The sequence below is a fragment of the Aspergillus tanneri genome (assembly GCF_003426965.1).
Source record: "Aspergillus tanneri strain NIH1004 chromosome Unknown AapTan_2_pilon_pilon_pilon, whole genome shotgun sequence".
NCBI classification, from domain to species: Eukaryota; Fungi; Ascomycota; class Eurotiomycetes; order Eurotiales; family Aspergillaceae; genus Aspergillus; species Aspergillus tanneri.
Window position 1 is genome coordinate 4,550,303 of NW_022984629.1, and position 18,029 is coordinate 4,568,331.

Below are 18,029 nucleotides of genomic sequence, written 5' to 3' on the forward strand. Positions count from 1 at the left end.
TTTATTTGATCCTTACACTCCTAGGCATACATAACTAGTTAGCACAAGTCAGCGATTACATCATCATCGCCTAATTGGGCTGTCTAAGGGCTTTGCCTATTTAGATATCATCATGCGACTACCTAGCTTATCATTGCCACTGCCATACATAATGAGATCATGGGTTATGGTTAACTTTATTTACGAGGTTCCATCATCCACCATCACCGGTTCGGAGTAAGTTCAATACCCCAGCCAAAGTCTATACCTTCCTGATCACTCGTCTGAGACAATGAGATGGGAGTCTTATCTCCACCCAATCGAGTCCGCGAACGGAGAAGGGCCTTGTGGGTTTCGATGTAAATTTTTGATGGATATTACCAGGTCCGTGTTTGGGTAGGGTTGCAGATAAGGAGGATGTTGACCTGTCAGATCACGATTCACGATTGATTATTACTGCGGGTGCATGGTGGGGCGACTGTATAATGGATGTGGAGTGTGAGAGGTACTAAATATTAAGAGCAAATGGGAATAATCATAGTAGAGTTCACTGCCCTACGAAGGAGTGCCAGAGGGTGGGAATCCTATTAGGAAAAGGGGTTAGATAGAGACACGGGTATATGTATGGCGACGTACTCTCTTCGTCCAGGAGCGTATGGTCCTTCCAGCTTTCTTCGATCCATTCGATGGTGACAATATGCGGGAGCTTTTTCTGATGACTTTCCGACAATGATTGGCGTAGCGATGTGATTTCTGAGGATGGACAATCGGGGTCCACAAGAATGTGAGTGATGGCTCGATTCGTCGAGGAATCGACAACACTTGCCGCTGCAAACCTGGCTGTGTTTCTTGCCAGCTGAAAGCGACATGGCTGGCTGGTGGAGGAGGATCCCTCTGTATCATCGCCGGCCTTGTTTGGCTGAAAGTAGAAAGTCAGGCCCTTGAATAGCCACCCGCAAGGCATCTCCCATCCGGAGTCGGCCTTTCCCCGGATTTTCTCGTAGAGCTCTTGCATTTCTTCGGAGTCCTGTGAGAGATGGAACTGGTCGATCTCATTCATTTTCTCCAGGATCTTGAGGCCATTAGCAATTTGAAGACCATGACGTTACTTCCGTAGTAGAACTTACCTCGTTAAGCTCCTCCCGAGTAGTGTTACGAGCATAACTGTCATTGAATTGATCAACGTTGGCGGAGACCTCTTCTTGCTTTTCAGGTGTCGCATAAAACATATGTCTAGATATGAGGTTAACCAGGTCGTCAGACTGAGGCAAAATTACACAGACCTTGGTTCTGGGGGAAGACGAAGCTCTGAAAGCCCTGCGTCAACTTCATTTTGATGGATACAATCTAATATCCACGAAGGCCGTACGATGTTGACGTCTCCTTTTTTCTGTAAAGCGGCTGCCTTTACCGTCCCTATCCAAGAGTCAGCTGATGAATGTGCTCAAGATTAGCATGGACCATGATTCTTACTTCGATCTGCGACACAGATTGTATCTGGAGCAGCAGTGTTTGTCTGATAGATCTTGCCCCCATTAGCCTTGACTATCTGCTCCAATTCCGGCTTGGATTTCTTGGTAGTGCCAGTTGAATCCGTCAAAATGTCTAGTCCGGGGTCAATAAGAAGCGGCCAAGTAAGTAGTCGGAGCGGGCGGACAACATACAGAAATTGAGTCCGTCGAAGATTTGCCCAGAAGGCACAGCATATTCGACCTCTGCCTCCCCATCGTCGTACCCTGCAATAGTATAGGTCTTTTTAGTTGTCCTCTTCACTCGCTTCCTCCGTGAATCATCAACATTGAACACTTTCTCCTGGTGTTCCTGCTCCACATTGGATTTGAGGTCCAGAAATTCTTGCACAGAGAGAGCACTCTTCCAGTCCTTGTCCATCCGTAGCTTTTTGAACCGAGGGAAACGTAATGTCAGTCCGATTCGAAACTGATCACTGATAGATACCGAAGCTGCTTTGACACAAAGAACAACGGAGTCATCTGGCTTAATCCACATATCAGGACGCTCATGTTGAGCATCACCACCAGCTAACTCGATGTAAGCCGTAGGAGGCTTTTTAGGGTTCCATTCCTTCCATTTGCCGTCCGTATGGTGCCGAATGTTGGCGAAATCGGCGGCATTGAAGCCTCCCCCTACCTTACAGAAAGAGTAGCATTTCATCGCATTTTGCGAATTGGGGTCATCGGCTCTTAATCCACACAGGAAACTTGCGAGAGCACCACCCCGATGGCCACTTCCATAATAGCCACCGATTACGATCAGATCCAATGACTCGCCAAACTCAGTCATATACTCAGGTTTTACCTTCATCCAATCGTCATGTCTTTCATTCAGGCGATAGGGGGATCGAGGGTTCTTGAGCACCAAACCCTCCGAAGCCTCTGCAACCACTCTCCTGAGCGCTGCTTCAACTTCAGCTTTGTTAGTAGCCTCCTCGTAGGGGTGGATCTCAAACCTGCGATGGACAGGTATGACGCTCTTCTGCAACGCATTACGACGATCACGAAGTGTGTACCGTGTGAGGTCTCGTCCATTGAGATACAGAATATCAAAGATACGGAAGAGTGGCCGGGAGCCATTTGCAAATGGGTTCTTTTGTTCGGCCAAAGCAGCGGTCTTGAGCGTGCCGAACGGCGCAGGGGCATCTTGCTCGGGGTCCCAAGTGATCATCTCGCCATCCAATATCAGGCTATCGGCCCCATTTGCAAATGCATCTTTCAGGTGCCTCGTCAAAGCACCGTTTTCGTCATATATACCATTTCCATAGAGATAGGTGTACTCCTTAGCTTTTCTTGACCAGAAACGAAACCTTCTCCCTCCCGGAACCGTATCATCGGACTCCATATGAAGCTGCATACGTTCGCCGTCGAGCTTTTCCTCAATCCAAAAGACAGGGTCTTCCTCGGTCGCCTTCATCCGACTTATCATCCGATCCAGGGAATGCATCTGGAACTGAGCCAATTGTGGCTGGTAGCATTGCATTAACGCAATCCCTCTCTCTCCATCCTCCAACCGAATGTTAGGATCATACAATTCCCAGCATACGCGCCGAAGGCTACTGGAGATGCTGAACAGATTCTCCGCATCCGGATGCCATACATGGAAGAAAGTCCGCTCTGATGCGCCTACTTTCATTTGCCGGAGAATGATCCGGACCAGCCACATGAGCTCTTCGGGATTCATCCGCCGGTAGAACTCTGTAAGAATTGGTAGTTGGTCTTCTTCCTTGGATGCCACAGATAGCTTATCAAGTCTCTCATTCACCTCCTCGATCGTCATATTCCCTACCTCCGTCCGCATTGGTCGTTTGGAGATGATATCGAAGCATCGGCCTGCGAAATCGCCCGCCATTCTAGACGCAGCCGCTTGGCCAGGTAATTTCCAATTTAAAAGGTTGAAGCCATCCTCGGAGTTCTTGTCGATTTTCATAATCTTAACAAGCATCTTCCCGATCACCTTCTCCTTAATCCCATACATCGCCCGATCACGATCCTTGTCGGGAAGAATCAGCCGAAATGCGGGATATATATCGTCGCCAACTTCCTTCCTCCATCGAGATATAAAGCGCTCGATTATATCCCGTCTTTGTTCCACGGGATTAAGATGTGCAGTAGACTGGCCATATGGTCCGACTTTTGGACGTGAAGCTGAAGGTCCTGTAGGCTTCTTCTTGATCTCACTTAGAGGGTTGAAAATTGCCCGAAAGAGCTCGTAGAATGGCAACGTAGGAGAATGATTGCGCGGTCTATTTGGAAACCTACATTGCAGGTAAAAGTAGTTAGCTGGTTCCTGGATTGTTTGCGTGGCTGAAGGAACTGGGCTAAGGCAATGGTTACTTTGCATCTAAGTCTACCTCATCTTGCTCCATGGGGAGGTTCGGGGGCCCGTCGCTCTCCATTGCGTCGTCCAAATCCATATCATAGGTATTCCTGGATAATAGACAGGACTGTGTTGGGAACGACGTGGGACATGAATAAAACTACATGCAGAAGTCAGGAGTGACTAGGCCAGTTATATGGTTCCGATCGTAGCTTTCACGCATCTACAGGCTGCAGCAGGCACCGATAAGATAACAGACATGTGACCATTACATCACCGATCCAGAAAGATTCCTCATATTTGCCATAGTTAGTACTATAGTATTAATACACTTTATTTTAAGGGTAAAGATGGACGAGTGAAGACGGATACTACAATATCTATACAGCGGCTAGGTCTATGGATTAACTCGCTGTTGCCAGCTGCCTAGATGTCAGCTCCGCAAGTTTGGCAAAGGTCACAATAAATCTCTTGGATATTCCCCATGAACTGACGCCTGCCAATGTCGCACAACCAACCCGTAAGATCCTTTCAGGTCCTTGAGGTCCACAAATATCTCCCACGCCAGTAATGTTTCCTCTCATGGTTTGGCCTTCACGCACGAATAATTGGACCAGTTCGTCATCACAAGGACGGTCCAAATGAACAATAGTCGATTCGTTGGATGACCTATTCCTCGGTCCAACAGAAGAGCTTGTTTCTAGCGATTCTTGAAAATGACACAGTCCGTAAGCCCATAAAGTAAGTATAGCAAGAAAGGCGGCAACAGGTTCGTGGAAAGCATTGGTCGAATATCTTCGGATGTGATACAAACACGTACCCGCATGTATGATTGCTAGACGGGCCTTGTATTGGTCGTGTTTGATCCACTGCAATATGTAATGCCATTCTAGGGTTTGCTGTCTCTCATTCCAATGAATTTTCTCTGTTGCTAGAGAAGTAGCTAATGACCGGATTTTGTGGAAGGGCGTCAGTAGCACGATTCGGGCTTCGTGGAGATGCAGCACAGTAGGATGTTCAAAGCCAACAGCTTTAGAAATCGCGCTGTTTGCTGTCCAGTGGAGAATGTCCAAGCAGTCGCAGGCGCTATTCCGCCATTTTGAATATGAAGGGATACCCGGAAGCCACACAGAGCCCGAAGGGATTGCCGATTCTTGAGATTGTTTCCTCGCAGTTGGGTTCCAAAATGACAAAGGGCGGCGAAAATAGTCCTCCACCTCCCACATCCGATGATAAAGAGCATGTATTAGGAGAACATGACTGAATTCTCCCATACCAGGGGCGAGCCTTTTTTCGATATAGATAACGAGAAGCGCATTGTACAGGGAAAGGTTCTCTTGACCTGAAGGTATAAGTTAGATAAAACAACGGTGAGCTAGAAAAGAGATGTACCTAGAGTCTTATCATGAAGCTGTTTCCAGGCACCGGCGGACTTTGCCTCCCAGATGGTTTCGTGGGATGGCAGTGGAGCAAGGCCATCATCAATAGAGAGTATTGGGTGGCTGTCAAACTGATATGTACGTGTACAGTCCAAAAGCTGTCATATTTCGTTAGGTTCGCTTTAGTTATACAGAGTTTATGGATTACCATACCCAGATTAGATAGCCTGTTCGTCTCCTAAGCTCATCTTCGATCCACAAAGCCCATTGTTGTTCCTGCGAGTTCTCACTCGAGAAGAGGGTCGCCTGGGTCGAGCGAACTAACAATCCCTCATTAATTACGAGGTTGACTAGTTCGCCAAAGCTTCCAAGAGCGTATGACCTGGCGCGTTCATTATTTCCGTGAAGCAATCCGATGTGGTTAAGCGCCAGTGCTTGAAGCAGCCAAAGAGGCGTATGCTCTGCGCGGAATTTCTCCTTCTAAAATGGCTATAGTTAGAATTAGATTGCCTAACACTGAAGCGTTCTTCATACCTCAACAGCTATGGCTCGTCGGAGAAACTCATGAAATGCCGAGGTGCACTCTTCACGTCCAGGAAGATCAGCAGAGTGACAACCTATTGCCGCAACTGCTAAAACCACTAGACAGTGGCACTTATTTGGATCAAAAGTGGGGGTGTGAAATATAGGATATACTGGGTGAAAAAAATCGAAATAAGAGCGGATAAAAAGTGACAATGTTTCCATGGACGGGAAGTTGGCCGACTCATACTTCGAGAAGAGAAAGTTGTCCTTGCAACATAGCTGGAGAAAGGATTTATAAATACCATCATATGTTGTAGATCCAACCTGATAGTTGAAGGCTGCTTCCTCATTAGCAGGGGAGATCCTACCTGTCCCTTCAACCGCGGGGAACGAAAACCCAGGTTGATCAGGCTGTTGTGCGTAAGAAACAATGCTGGAGAGCTCCGTAGGCTGTACATGCCAGGAACTCCGCATACGCCGACGCTTAGGAAGTCGAGCACTATCGCCGTCTATATAGAGATCAGCCGAGCGTTTGATAGTACTGGATCCCGAGTGTGAAGATGATGGCGACGATGATGATAATAAAGACTGTCTGATAATGCGAGTACGTTTCTCATGGTCTTCCATATCTGAGCCGAGGGAAGGATTCCCAGATGGCACTTGGGAGGCAATATCTGGTAAATTCGGGCCATGTCCCATGGGGATAACCGGAGGAAGCCATGCTGCTCGTCCCCAAGAGCTGTTGAAGGCACCCCATTGAAGAGGGTCTGATGACAGTTCGGGTGCAACAGACCTTTCACCGGCAGTAGAAAGTAGCATATCATTCGAAAGCCAGTTTATGGTGGAGCCCATTGTTTGGTTCAAAAAGGGCGAGGCAATATCTGTTTGCACCTGCGAGCTAATTCCCGGCGAAAGATCCTCATTAGTAGTGAGAGTCATCACTTCTGGTTGGAAAACTTTTGCATGATCATTTGGCCTCAGCCTACGGTCGCGAGGGAGTGTACCCTGGTCTTCGGCATGCGGATACAAGTGCTTAGAATCCGGTCCTGCATATGCATGTAAAGATATCCCACTAACATCGGGCGGCCCGCTTGCTAGGAGATTTACAGATTCAGAAGACCTTTGACCATTATGAAGCTCCTCTGATCGGCTCCAGAAGGGATTATGCGGGTTGTGGTCGCTTGTGTCATTTGAAGACGAGCCGGAACCCTTTGTACCAGGTAGCTGAATTTGAAATTGGCCAACCTGATGCTGGAGAGGCTGATATGGCGATCTCGCTTCATTTTGGCTGCGACACACGTCGGCATCGACAGTCAATGAAAATGTGCGAGCGGAAGTGTTTGCAGGTGGCACATCTTCCTTGGCTAGAGATAAATTTTGGGGTCCGTCTCTGCGTGCCTTCGTCTTGGGGCGTCTCTCGGTTGGGTATTGACACTCGAGAGATCGATTTGCGCAGCGTACGCATGGAGTGCTTCCACTACACCGGACCCTTGCTACGGCGCATTTATAACAAGCCCGGAATGTCTTGACTGTAATTCGATGTGTATGATCTTTCCCTCCGGTTCCCGAAGTATGATGACTCAGTTCGTGGCGATGAAGGGTATCCCTGATCGATCATGTCAAACTGTCAGACTAACAAGTACATTGACCCTTGGTTGAAGAGGAATCATACGTTCGTGAAAAGTGTCGGCCACACTGGGTGCATTCAAACGGCTTCTCCTTGGTGTGGCTACGAAAGTGGCGCTTTAGATGCTCTGGGCGTCTAAACGAGCTCTGACAAACCGAGCATTTGGTTTGGCCGGCGGTGGTATTAGGATTGGGTTGGACTTCGCTGCCATCATCGTATCTCTCATGACTTATCGTTTCATCATGGCGGCTTGCAACCTCTAAATTGTTTACGTTAATGTGCATACACCATACATTCCTCTTTTCTTCCATAGTTCGGGATAGAATAGCTGGAAGCTGGAATCATTTACATACCTGAACCAGAATCGCTCTTCTCCGGCAACATGGCGTCTCATGGACGATGGTTTCTCAAGACACAGAGCAGAAGAATGTTGCATGGCAGCGGGAATATTGTCTAGAAACTTGAACCATAAGACAGCCAAAGACGCATCGCCTGTGGCGCTATCATCAACATAGACGTCACTGGTCAGGACCTCCAAGCATCACAAGGTCTAAAGGACATGGGGAGAATAGTCAGCAGCAGAAATTGATTGTCACTCCAGACGGATGTCTTCCACTAGAAGTTAACTTGTCGGGGATTTTGATCGAGAGCAGCCCAGGGTCAGGAAGTGGGGAAAAAGCCGTAGGGGCCCACGTGCATGGCGAGCTGCTGTTTTCCCCGCGCCGTAATTAGTGTGTTGTCGGGTAAATCGGCTATATGCAGGTGGTAAATAAAAACAGTGAAGATCCTGTCCTCACCATTGTTCGGAATACCTCAGAGGGATATATGATCCTACTGGTAGGCGTAATAGGCAGATTGGCAGATAATTACCCGGAACTAGAAGCTACTAATGCTAAATGTTCCCTAATCTCCATAAAGCTTCATTATATAAATAGATACCAATTCTTTAATAAAGAAGCAATATAATAATACATTTTCTACCCAACTGTGGAGGTAACAGAAGGAATGCTAAGAAATGCTTGTATTAAGTGAACGTTTAGCATAGGGGCTGGATGTATTTAAGACTCTGTCTCCAGCGGTCCCTCCAAACATGTTATGCTGTCTTCGTAAACCTCTCTCCTTCTCTCCGCTTTTTCTCTACCTGAACACCCACCATCATCAATTTGGTGGATAACTCTCCTACTGCCCAGTCGCCGCTGCGAATTGGTACTGAAGATCGAATCTGGCCGTCGTCCAGGCTAAAGCATCCGTGGCAGTCTGCAAAAGGTTGCGCCCGATCGACCGCACGAGGTTGAAGCCTTCCGCACCCTTGGCGACAAAGACCAGTCGACAGCGCTCCAAAACTTCGGTGCAAAGAGTCTGTGGACGGCGGAATTGGAGGAAAATCTCACTTAGAGTCAATTGGATGCCATCATGCATTGTCTCAAAGGTGAATGAATCCCTTTCCTCTTCTCTCCATTCGTGAGGGTGAACGACTCCATCCCTGTTGACTTAACCAGGTATACGACCAGGCTTCCCGACTTGTGCGAGCTAGCAGCCATTCCTCTCCGCGATGATTCCTATGATGCTCTGATAGTTAAGACCAGCCTGCCTTACACCAGATTGAAGACGCTCCCCAAATTCGCAGTAGTGGGCACTTCGTCGGTACGGCGCTCGGCGCAGATTCGCCGCCTCTTCCCCCATCTACGCTTTGCCAGCCTGCGGGCAATGTCGAGACCCGCCTGGCCAAGGTCGATAACCTTAGAGTGAATATACCTGCATGGTCATGTCGGCTGCGGGCCTCGAGCGCGTGGGCCTCAAGCATCGCATCAACCAGTACCTGGGCTCCAAGGACGGGGGTATTTTGCATGCGGTTAGTCAGAGGGCGCTTGGCTTAGAGATTCGCAGGGGAGACAATAGAATGCAACAATTGCTCAACCAACTGGTCGATCAAAGTCGACTCTCGCATGCCTTGCGGAGCGGTCTCTCATGCGGACCCTTGAACGCGATTGGAGTGTCCGGATCAGCGTCGAGATGGAGTGGATCGGTCAATCAAAAGCTCTGAGGATGAGCGCAATAGTCGTCAGCCTGGATGGCTCCCAAAGCGCCCAGGACACCACTGATACAACGGTGCACAGTGTCGACGAAGCGACAGTACTCGGCTAAGAATTGGCTGCAAGACATGTGAAAGCAGGCGCAGATGCAATTCTGGACGACATCAACGACAACCGACCACCCAAGGACATATGATGTTACAGAGACGGTAGAATCAGCTTCGAAAGCGGGCTTGGAAGTCCTGGAAAGCTCACCTATTCAAGGCACCCGAAGCTCTATAACGCTCGCAAGTAGCGTACTGTAACGTATTCAGAGTACAACTTTTTGCAGCTCGAGGGCGGGGTACAAGCCATCAACTTCGAGCGACACCGTAGTTTCATCATTGAGACGTACTGCGATGGACCAGACACTCCGTTTCCGCCAAAGCGTCACCATTGCGTGGTCGATCAATGTCAATCCACAACCGCTGGGATCCAGGCCTCAGGCGCATCAAATCCATCTTGGTTGAGAAGGGTTCATGGAGTGTTTGATTCTGAGGACTAGCCTTGCTTTCTCCATAGTCGGGTTGAAAAGAACCCAACACCTACAAATTGCTGTGTATAGATGTCTTTACTGTACCTGATTCAAGGCATGCCTATAGCAATTTCCTTGCTATGGAGCTGAATATGATTTCTCATGCTTATCAAGTGTACTTTCCTTTTTGGCTTGAATTATGTGGTTCTATTATTTGACAAACGCATTTAAATCTATCTGAAAGGACCTTCTGATCATATCAAAAATATTTTGGTAGTAGCAAAAGTAAGTTTGTATGATTCATATCCTAATCGTTACTATAAAGCATGCATTTGCAGGTATTTAGTAGTATTATGGAGATAGTCCGACTGTGACTACAGGGGAGGCATTCTAGATACTAGTACCAATTTAGTTACTATATCTTGAGAGTGAATACTATCGAATATGGAAGAAGAAAACGCATTGGTATCGTGTGCTTTTTCGAGAAGGCAATACTCTCCTGCTCCATATTACCATGTATCAAGCAACCGTACAATAACTAGTTAAGGTACCGCAGTTGGCTAAAATGATAAAATCATGGAAACTACAAAGTACTAAGGTACAAATGCCAAGAAATAATCATGTGATACGGGGCATTATCTTCACGTGGCGGATCCATTATCTTCAAAGCCCGAGCCAGAGTTACGATTCCAGCGTTTTCCGTGAATGGCGAGCTCGACGTCCGTTCTAGACCCACGCCCAACTTCCCACTTGACCCTCATCAATGCCAACTCCCTGACAGCTCTACAAGGGGCCGTTACTGCCTTCCATGGAATACCTTCAAGGGGCGTTTCTCCTGCTGCTACTCAAAGAACTTGCACAGCCATGGGTGCTGGCCGTGGTTCCGAACCTCACTCTGAGGTCGATTCCCCGGAACTTGGCTCTGTGAAAGACAAGATTGGGAGGTTTACGTCACAACCACAACTCTTGAGGCTACGGAATACATCTGAGAAAGAGCGCATGGATACTCCAACTTCCAAGCAACGATCTATGCATCAGATCGCTGCTCAGCTTGCTGCGGAGAAATCCGCAATGTCACGCGAGACGACAAAAACATACCCAGGGTTTGTCTGTTCGACGCAAGATGTAAATAAGATTCAAATTCCGCCTGTCCAAAACTCCAGAAACCAATATGTGGATCTATTAACCGGGAATGACTATCCTGTAGAGGGTCCGGAAACGAACAATGAAGTGCCTCCAAGTACGTCTTCAGACGAGAAACGATTGCCAGCTAGAACTGGGTCTATTCAATGGAAGCCATTAGAGGAGACATCTATACCGCCAGAACCTGAACCACTGATTGTGGTGAAACCCCGTCCTACTCCACCGGTGCCTCGAAATACTCGCCATGTGACTGGAATACCAAACCCAACCCCTACAAGTGCTCCCCTCATTCAAAGCCAAATGTCGAGTCGCGAACCATCACTAAGCTCCCGTTCTTCTGTTCGCTCCAAGACCTCGACTGCCTTCTCAGACGACAATCCACCTCCCCTCCCGGCTCGACCAGGCGGGCCATCTTTACGCAGCAGGAATATGAGGGACTATCGACAACTTCTTAATAACAATGAGTCTCCAAGCCGGACGCTAAGCCCGAGTATCGCGTCCATATATGGGCGTTCTCAACATAATAGCAGCCCCAGCCTGATAGATATGGACGAAGAAGCTCTTTCGAATGCAATAGTTGCATCATCGTTGGCATCCAGCAGATCGTCACCAACGAACAAAATTCCTCCCCCTCCTCCGCCACAGCGCCGGCCAAGATCTCATTCAATATTAAGCATGCACTCTGGCCAAAATGAGCTCTCGCGGACTTCCAGCCCCTCTAGCACCTTGCGGCAGACTCTCCGCACTCCAGCCAAGTCGGACGAGGAGGAGGATTATCGCAGTCGACACAGAAAGCACCTCATTCGCAAACATCCACACAAACATCATGAGGGAGATCGAAAGAGATGGCGGAGTGAGATTACAGAGAAGGAGCGAAAACGGTACGAGGGGGTCTGGGCCGCCAATAAGGGGTTACTTCTGACTCCTGATCTACTGGCAATAGAACCGTCCAGCTATCCTACGGCTGTCTCGGAAATGGTTGCGAATGTCGTGGTCCGGGACATCTGGTCTCGAAGTCGCTTACCAGCCTCTTTCTTGGAGCAGATATGGAATCTCGTCGATGGCCATAAGCTTGGGGCCTTGACAAAGGAAGAATTTGTCGTTGGCATGTGGCTGATTGATCAACAATTAAAAGGACACAAACTTCCCGTCAAGGTACCGGACAGTGTGTGGGCAAGCGTGAAGCGAGTGCCTGGTATTACACTCTCCGAGTTCAGCTTGATCTAACTGTGAACCAGCCCAAACAAAGGGGCCACAGTCATACTACCTAGTTAGAATCTATGTATTGATAGTGATGCAGCGGCCCTGGAAGGTTTCTGTTACTATGACAGATTGGGAAGTATGTAAATATAATTTTTCAACACTAAGAGTGTCTTAGGGCCAGCAAGTGCTAGGCAGGGTACGGTAATGTCCCTACCTAGATGGCCACGTATTCTACATTAATTACATTCCTTCATGGAGCCACGAGCGATACAATCGAAACATGATCCACTTACAGGCCGAGCGAAGGTGGATAGTCTACTCAGACTCGGAGCACATGACCGTTACGTATCATATGATTTACGGAGTATATCGACTGCTGCCACCGTCTTAACGTCATGCCTGCATAACAAAATTAACTCTCTGTCCCGCGGAATATTCAAGCTATATATGCACAACCGATCTCAGCGGCGTTTGGTCATGCAGAGGTACATCCCATACGGCCGAATTCGACAATAGGACCACTTCATGCTGACCTTATCTCAGCCCCAGCTATAGACGACTGAAGAAATCGACAGACCGAGGGACATCACCACGCATACTTTTCCAGCGAATGTGAGAATAAAAACAAGGTCAATGCTTAGCTTAGCTGTCCGGTCCGCGCTCCCTCCCTTCCGGACCGTCGCAGCAATTCTCGCGTTTCCTTTTAGAAGCATCGAATCAAGAATTGATTCTCGCTCCCTTTCAGGAGAATAGGGGGATTTTAGATTGATCCGATCTGGATCAGAGCCCCACTTGATTCTACTTAGTGCCAGGTTGACGACGATACTGCGAGTAACCGGGAATGGAAATCTGTAGATACAAAATCGATGGTTCATGCCCGTCCCCATAGACGTGCATCACACATTACCCTACGTACTACGTGGTACTTTTGTCTCATTAAACGAGAATCAACCAGCGTTACTTATCTATGTCTCTCGACCTTACGTGCCCCTGTCACTTTGGAGTTCCTCCCCCTTACCCAAAGGATTTTTTATCCCCACTTGGTGCGTTCCAATATTTGGAATTTTTCTGATCCATACTCGGATCTCGGATTCCAAGGCTGTCCAAGGACAGGGCTGGGATTTTGAAATTACCCTGTACAGTGTGGTTTACTTATCAACTGGTGATCAAACGCTACTGGTTCTTGTATGAGTAATTTAAACTTTTTGTGCCCGAGCCCACATAGCTCATAGAAATATAGCCGCACTTAATGGCAACCGAATCCTTGAATGAACCAGAATGTACTCCGTAATGGATGAAGGAATACCCTCTGGTATGTCATGGTCGTCATCTTCATTCCACTTATTATTACCATCGGACCATTCTCTGTTTAATATATATATATATATATATTTTTTTTTTGGCCTTGCCTTGCCTTACCCCCGCGCCGGGCGGCAATTGGTGCCCCTGTCTTACTTATTCTTCCCCTTGGTTCTATTTATTAAATTAGTCTATTACGAATTAACTTCCGCCTCTGGGTGCTTAGCTTCTACAGGTAACTAGTATACTATGGAGTAAAACTCCTAATGCACCTGTAAGAGCCAATCATCTTGCGTCGTGCAAATCAGGGGCGTAGTTGAATGAAAAGGTTTTCGGACTTTTCCCGGAGCTCTGACAGATCTGAAGGATCGTTAGTAGGTCTGATGTGCGAGCCGTTTAGATGTCCCATTCTGATCGGCCCTCTTTGTACGGAGTACACAGTAGCTAGTTGAAGGGCTTAGTCACATCTTCTACGTTTTCTCGAGAATCTGAACAGTCAGGTGGAAGATAATTCTGATGATTCTGTACGGAGCAGTGTTGGTGTTCTGCATTTGATAGCTGCGATAAGAGAAGAGAAACCATAATAGGCATTGGTAGTAACCACAGTTGATGTACATAGGGGCAGTGGGAGATTGCTTACCTCAGGGGCTCTGCCAACGGTTTCAGCTGGAATATCTGGAACTGCAGGTTCTATTTTCATATCAATGTTGTATGCAGGACGACTGGAACATTGTCGATTATTACATTTCTTTGCCTCCGTGCTCCGTGTCTCCTCACGTGACCGGAGCGACAAGATCCCGTGCCTGCCGAATCAGGAAAGAGCTAAATCGGAGCGAGACAAAAAAAGACTCAGGAAAAGAAAGGCACAAAAACAAACAGACTTTGGGAATGAAAAAAGACGATCCACAAGCGCATCATCAACTTTGATGAATCGTGCACCGCCAGGCCGATCTTCCACTACTTACTTACACTTTGATGCAGACCCGCATGCCTTTTTGACTAATCATCGCGAATCCTGCGCCACATTGCGCTTTGCCTGGAGAGAAGCAAATCCCGAACCGGGATTTGGATTCACTGCGATGGATGATTAAGCCCCGGTGCTACCACCCCAGCTTTTCGATCGCTGTATATCAGACCACACCCTCGGGTCCCCAATTAAAAAGACCGGGTCTGGGAGATATACCGAGCCCTCCCGTTCGTTTGTACGCTCTGCGCTTTGTAGTAATGCGCCTTTTGGGTGTATAGCTGGTGGAGGACGCCGCCGACGACGACGGTAGTACGCTGAGACGCTCGCTCGCTGGCGGCTGCATGACTGAACGGTAGCCCGAGACATCGTTCTTGAGAACCTCGTCGACTCTCGGCTCCATTCGCCATGGTTCTGGGCAATTTCCAAGGCTCTTATGAAAATGGAGTCGCTACGGCAGTTACACAGCCCAGGATGGCCAGAACCACTGTGGTCCGCAAGAAATTTGCGAAACCCCCGGTTAAGGTAGCCTGTTTGTCTTGGTACGTTTGTTCCATCTCGATGGATTCTATACATTGACGCCTCCATACTTTGTCTTGCCCGATGCTGATGATACTGATGTTTGAATAGTCGTCAGTCAAGAACACGCTGTGACGGGCAAGATCCATGTTCCAACGTAGGTTCTTTTTGCTTTATCTTTCTTTTGTTTATGCAATCATCATCATCTATACAGTTGGAATGTTTCATTTTTAAAATTGAATCCCAATTCGTGTTGACTTTCAATGACCTATACAATGCAATCACTTTTATTGTCACATCCTCACACATTCTATCTCTACCCTCCCTCAACTTCTCTATTACCTTTTAAACTACTCCATTATGGGCTATATGCTGAGATCAGTGTCTCTTGTGCGAAAGTGTCTCAGTAAGAAAAAGAAATGCTCTTACTTGCCCAGTAAGCGAGGTGGTCCCAGAAAAAAGAAAAAGCCGTCCCTTCCGGCAGAAGATATATCCCAACATAATGATGTTTCGGCTTCGACCATTCCACCGGCCGCTTCTGGCTTTGATGATTGTACGTGGCTTCGTTCATGTGCCCCCCACCAATGATTCCGCTGACTTGAGGTGAAGCGTCGGTGATGTTCGGTCAAATCGATGTACTTTCAATACCCGGCGCCGGCCTGAGGAGCTTAGATTTTACGTCAGATGTCAATTCAATGTTTGCTGATCTCTTTGCTCCTAATGATGACTGTCATCCTCACCCCCAAATGGAGCCTACTCCCTCGCCATCCAACATATCGTCTCCTTCCTTGGTCAGGGCATACACTAGTGAAAATGATATGTGAGTTGCATCCCATGCCGCATTCATCCTTCGACTTGTCTAATACATGGCCTAGACTGAATGCCTATTATTTCTTCATTCATTCTTATTTTCCTATTCTTGCACCCAGAGTGGCTCCACCATCCCTTGATTGTCCAATGGATGGCGCTGGGTCTTATTCTGATTCCCCGTCGGAAGAACCTATTTTGTTATATAGGCCACGGTCTCCCCTAAGTCTTGCTCTGTCTGCGATACTGGCTCTAATACCGCATCCAAATGACTTGGAACCGTCTTCTCCAGTTTCTGTCATCCGCCGCCGGGCGTATGCCCACACATTTGCTCAAATGGCCAATGCCAGCATTGAGGCCGATTGTGAGCTCCATGCCTCATCTACAGATCCTGCTCAGGCACTATCGAGTGACCGTCCCGCTATTGACCGAGAGATGTTTCATCCCCGGACTCCCGTGGAGCTTGAAAGTATTTTAGCCTTGCTGGTTCTCTCCATATACGAATACACTCAGCGAGGTAACCTCCTCAAAATGAGATACCGTGCCGGTCAAGCGCTGGCTATAGCATTGGACATGTCACTTCACGCCCTGGGAGAAGAGTACGATGAATTTGCAGAAGCACGAAGAAGAGCATGGTGGATGACGGTATGATATTTTGAGCCCAGTTACATCTTAATCACTAACCTCTTTGCACAGTACTACTGCGTTTTACAAGGATCAATTGTCAGCACGACGGTGAGCTTGAACTTGAAGCCCCCTTTTCTCCCACTATTTCTTCGTAGCTAATGCTTAGGAAAAATAGCCACTCTCAATTCTTGCGAATGACCCGCAATTTGTGACTCCTTATCCGCGATTTGCTGCAGACCCAGATGTATGACTTCAAACTAATCGCTGATGTGTCCATATTTTAAGATTTTAATGCATTTCATAGGGCTGGTCCGTTTTGATGCAAGCCCAACAAGTATTGGTTTCGGCGACCCAGTATATCATCGATCTGAACAAATGCATTGCGACAAGGACCAATATGCATTACATCTATGAGAGAATGCGACAGCTTGATGCCTGGGCTAGTTCTGCGCTGGCGCAGTCAAATTTGCTCCCAATTGTTCCCCAGTCTGTAAACGGAGGTAGCGACATTGAGTATACAACAGCTCAAAGTATACGTGCAATTTCGCGTATTAAGTTATCCAGGTGAGTACATACCTGACATTGTGGTGGCCATTATAACTAACGTCGTTCCAGTGCGCAAATCAAGGTCCATCGGTTTAGGGCATTCTCGGACATCCCCATTTTCATTAAAAAGCACTGCGATCTCACTGCAGCCAACGCCGGTAATTCAAATTCAGGGAATGCAGCGAAACAGGCAAAGGCTCAAAATGGAATATCCAACATCCAGTGTTCATGTGGTGGATTGGAGCCGTTTCAACAAGCCTCGTCGAGCGAGTTTACACCATCGTCCGCCTCCTCCACGTCATCTGATTATAACTCGATGTCGCAATACTCGTTCACTAATGGCTTCCCATTTAGTGTTCAAAACTCGGCAAAGGTGTGCCTTAGGGCAGCCCTGTTAATCTCGCACATGTTCCAAAGCTTGCCCTTTCCACAACCGCTGTGCGACGGGAGTAAGAGCCAGCAGGGCATGCAATTATTACCACCGAATCAGCTACCGCGAACTATGCCGTCGTTTGCATGCTGCTTGATGCAAGGAAGCTATGCTATGCTGATGATATTTTACAAAGCGCGAGTAGAAAGGCAAATGTCGCCGGATTATGGGAACAAGAGCCCAGACAATCCTTCGGATCGACTCATCGAAGAAATAAAACAAGGGCTAGAGCGTATTATTGCGACTGTGTCCAATTATTCAATTGCCTTCGAGGCGTTGGATGGCATGAGAGGTAAGCTGTTTTCCATGGCCATTGTAGACTCCAGTTGACTCGTTGGATTTACATCAGATGAAATTGAAGGTGCATATCAAACGGCGTTTCCGGAAGCTTAGAGTTTCTTCTATCTCCCCTCTATTTTTCTTTTCTTTTTTTTATTGTTCTTCGGTTCTTTTATATCCATACATACACCCACATATATAATACAAGCCCTCGTTCCCAGTAAAGGGAATGAATGCAGTTGATATAGGATCGGAAATAAATCAAGGTATTTATTGGTTTGGGCATGGAAAATTCAGACGGAATGGATTATAGATGGGGAAATA

The 18,029-nt window shown here is 47.6% G+C and overlaps 5 protein-coding genes across 5 annotated transcripts; 3 read left to right on the forward strand and 2 right to left on the reverse strand.

Moving 5' to 3' along the window:
- Positions 1-534: 534 nt before the first annotated feature.
- LIG4 (DNA ligase (ATP) DNL4) lies at positions 535-7,725 on the reverse strand (the record flags this gene model as incomplete). The annotated part of the gene is made up of 13 exons (XM_033566150.1): positions 535-563; positions 616-1,051; positions 1,107-1,212; positions 1,263-1,395; positions 1,453-1,584; positions 1,644-3,806; positions 4,631-5,152; positions 5,203-5,347; positions 5,403-5,669; positions 5,724-5,806; positions 6,083-6,223; positions 6,323-7,078; positions 7,695-7,725. The coding sequence occupies 13 exons, from the start codon at positions 7,723-7,725 to the stop codon at positions 535-537; spliced, it is 4,944 nt and encodes a 1,647-aa protein (XP_033431907.1).
- Positions 7,726-8,520: 795 nt separating this feature from the next.
- ATNIH1004_001452 (uncharacterized protein) lies at positions 8,521-8,760 on the reverse strand (the record flags this gene model as incomplete). The annotated part of the gene is made up of 1 exon (XM_033566151.1): positions 8,521-8,760. One exon carries the CDS (start codon positions 8,758-8,760, stop codon positions 8,521-8,523), a length of 240 nt encoding a protein of 79 aa, XP_033431908.1.
- Positions 8,761-9,106: 346 nt separating this feature from the next.
- HEM3_2 (porphobilinogen deaminase) lies at positions 9,107-9,486 on the forward strand (the record flags this gene model as incomplete). Its single annotated transcript, XM_033566152.1, has 2 exons — positions 9,107-9,193; positions 9,241-9,486. 2 exons carry the CDS (start codon positions 9,107-9,109, stop codon positions 9,484-9,486), a joined length of 333 nt encoding a protein of 110 aa, XP_033431909.1.
- Positions 9,487-10,593: 1,107 nt separating this feature from the next.
- On the forward strand, positions 10,594-12,258 carry irs4 (the record flags this gene model as incomplete). Its single annotated transcript, XM_033566153.1, has 1 exon — positions 10,594-12,258. One exon carries the CDS (start codon positions 10,594-10,596, stop codon positions 12,256-12,258), a length of 1,665 nt encoding a protein of 554 aa, XP_033431910.1.
- Positions 12,259-14,905: 2,647 nt separating this feature from the next.
- On the forward strand, positions 14,906-17,819 carry ATNIH1004_001455 (uncharacterized protein; the record flags this gene model as incomplete). The annotated part of the gene is made up of 10 exons (XM_033566154.1): positions 14,906-15,039; positions 15,135-15,173; positions 15,454-15,569; positions 15,626-15,836; positions 16,033-16,468; positions 16,520-16,558; positions 16,626-16,694; positions 16,755-17,014; positions 17,066-17,718; positions 17,776-17,819. The coding sequence occupies 10 exons, from the start codon at positions 14,906-14,908 to the stop codon at positions 17,817-17,819; spliced, it is 2,001 nt and encodes a 666-aa protein (XP_033431911.1).
- Between the last annotated feature and the right edge of the window lie 210 nt (positions 17,820-18,029).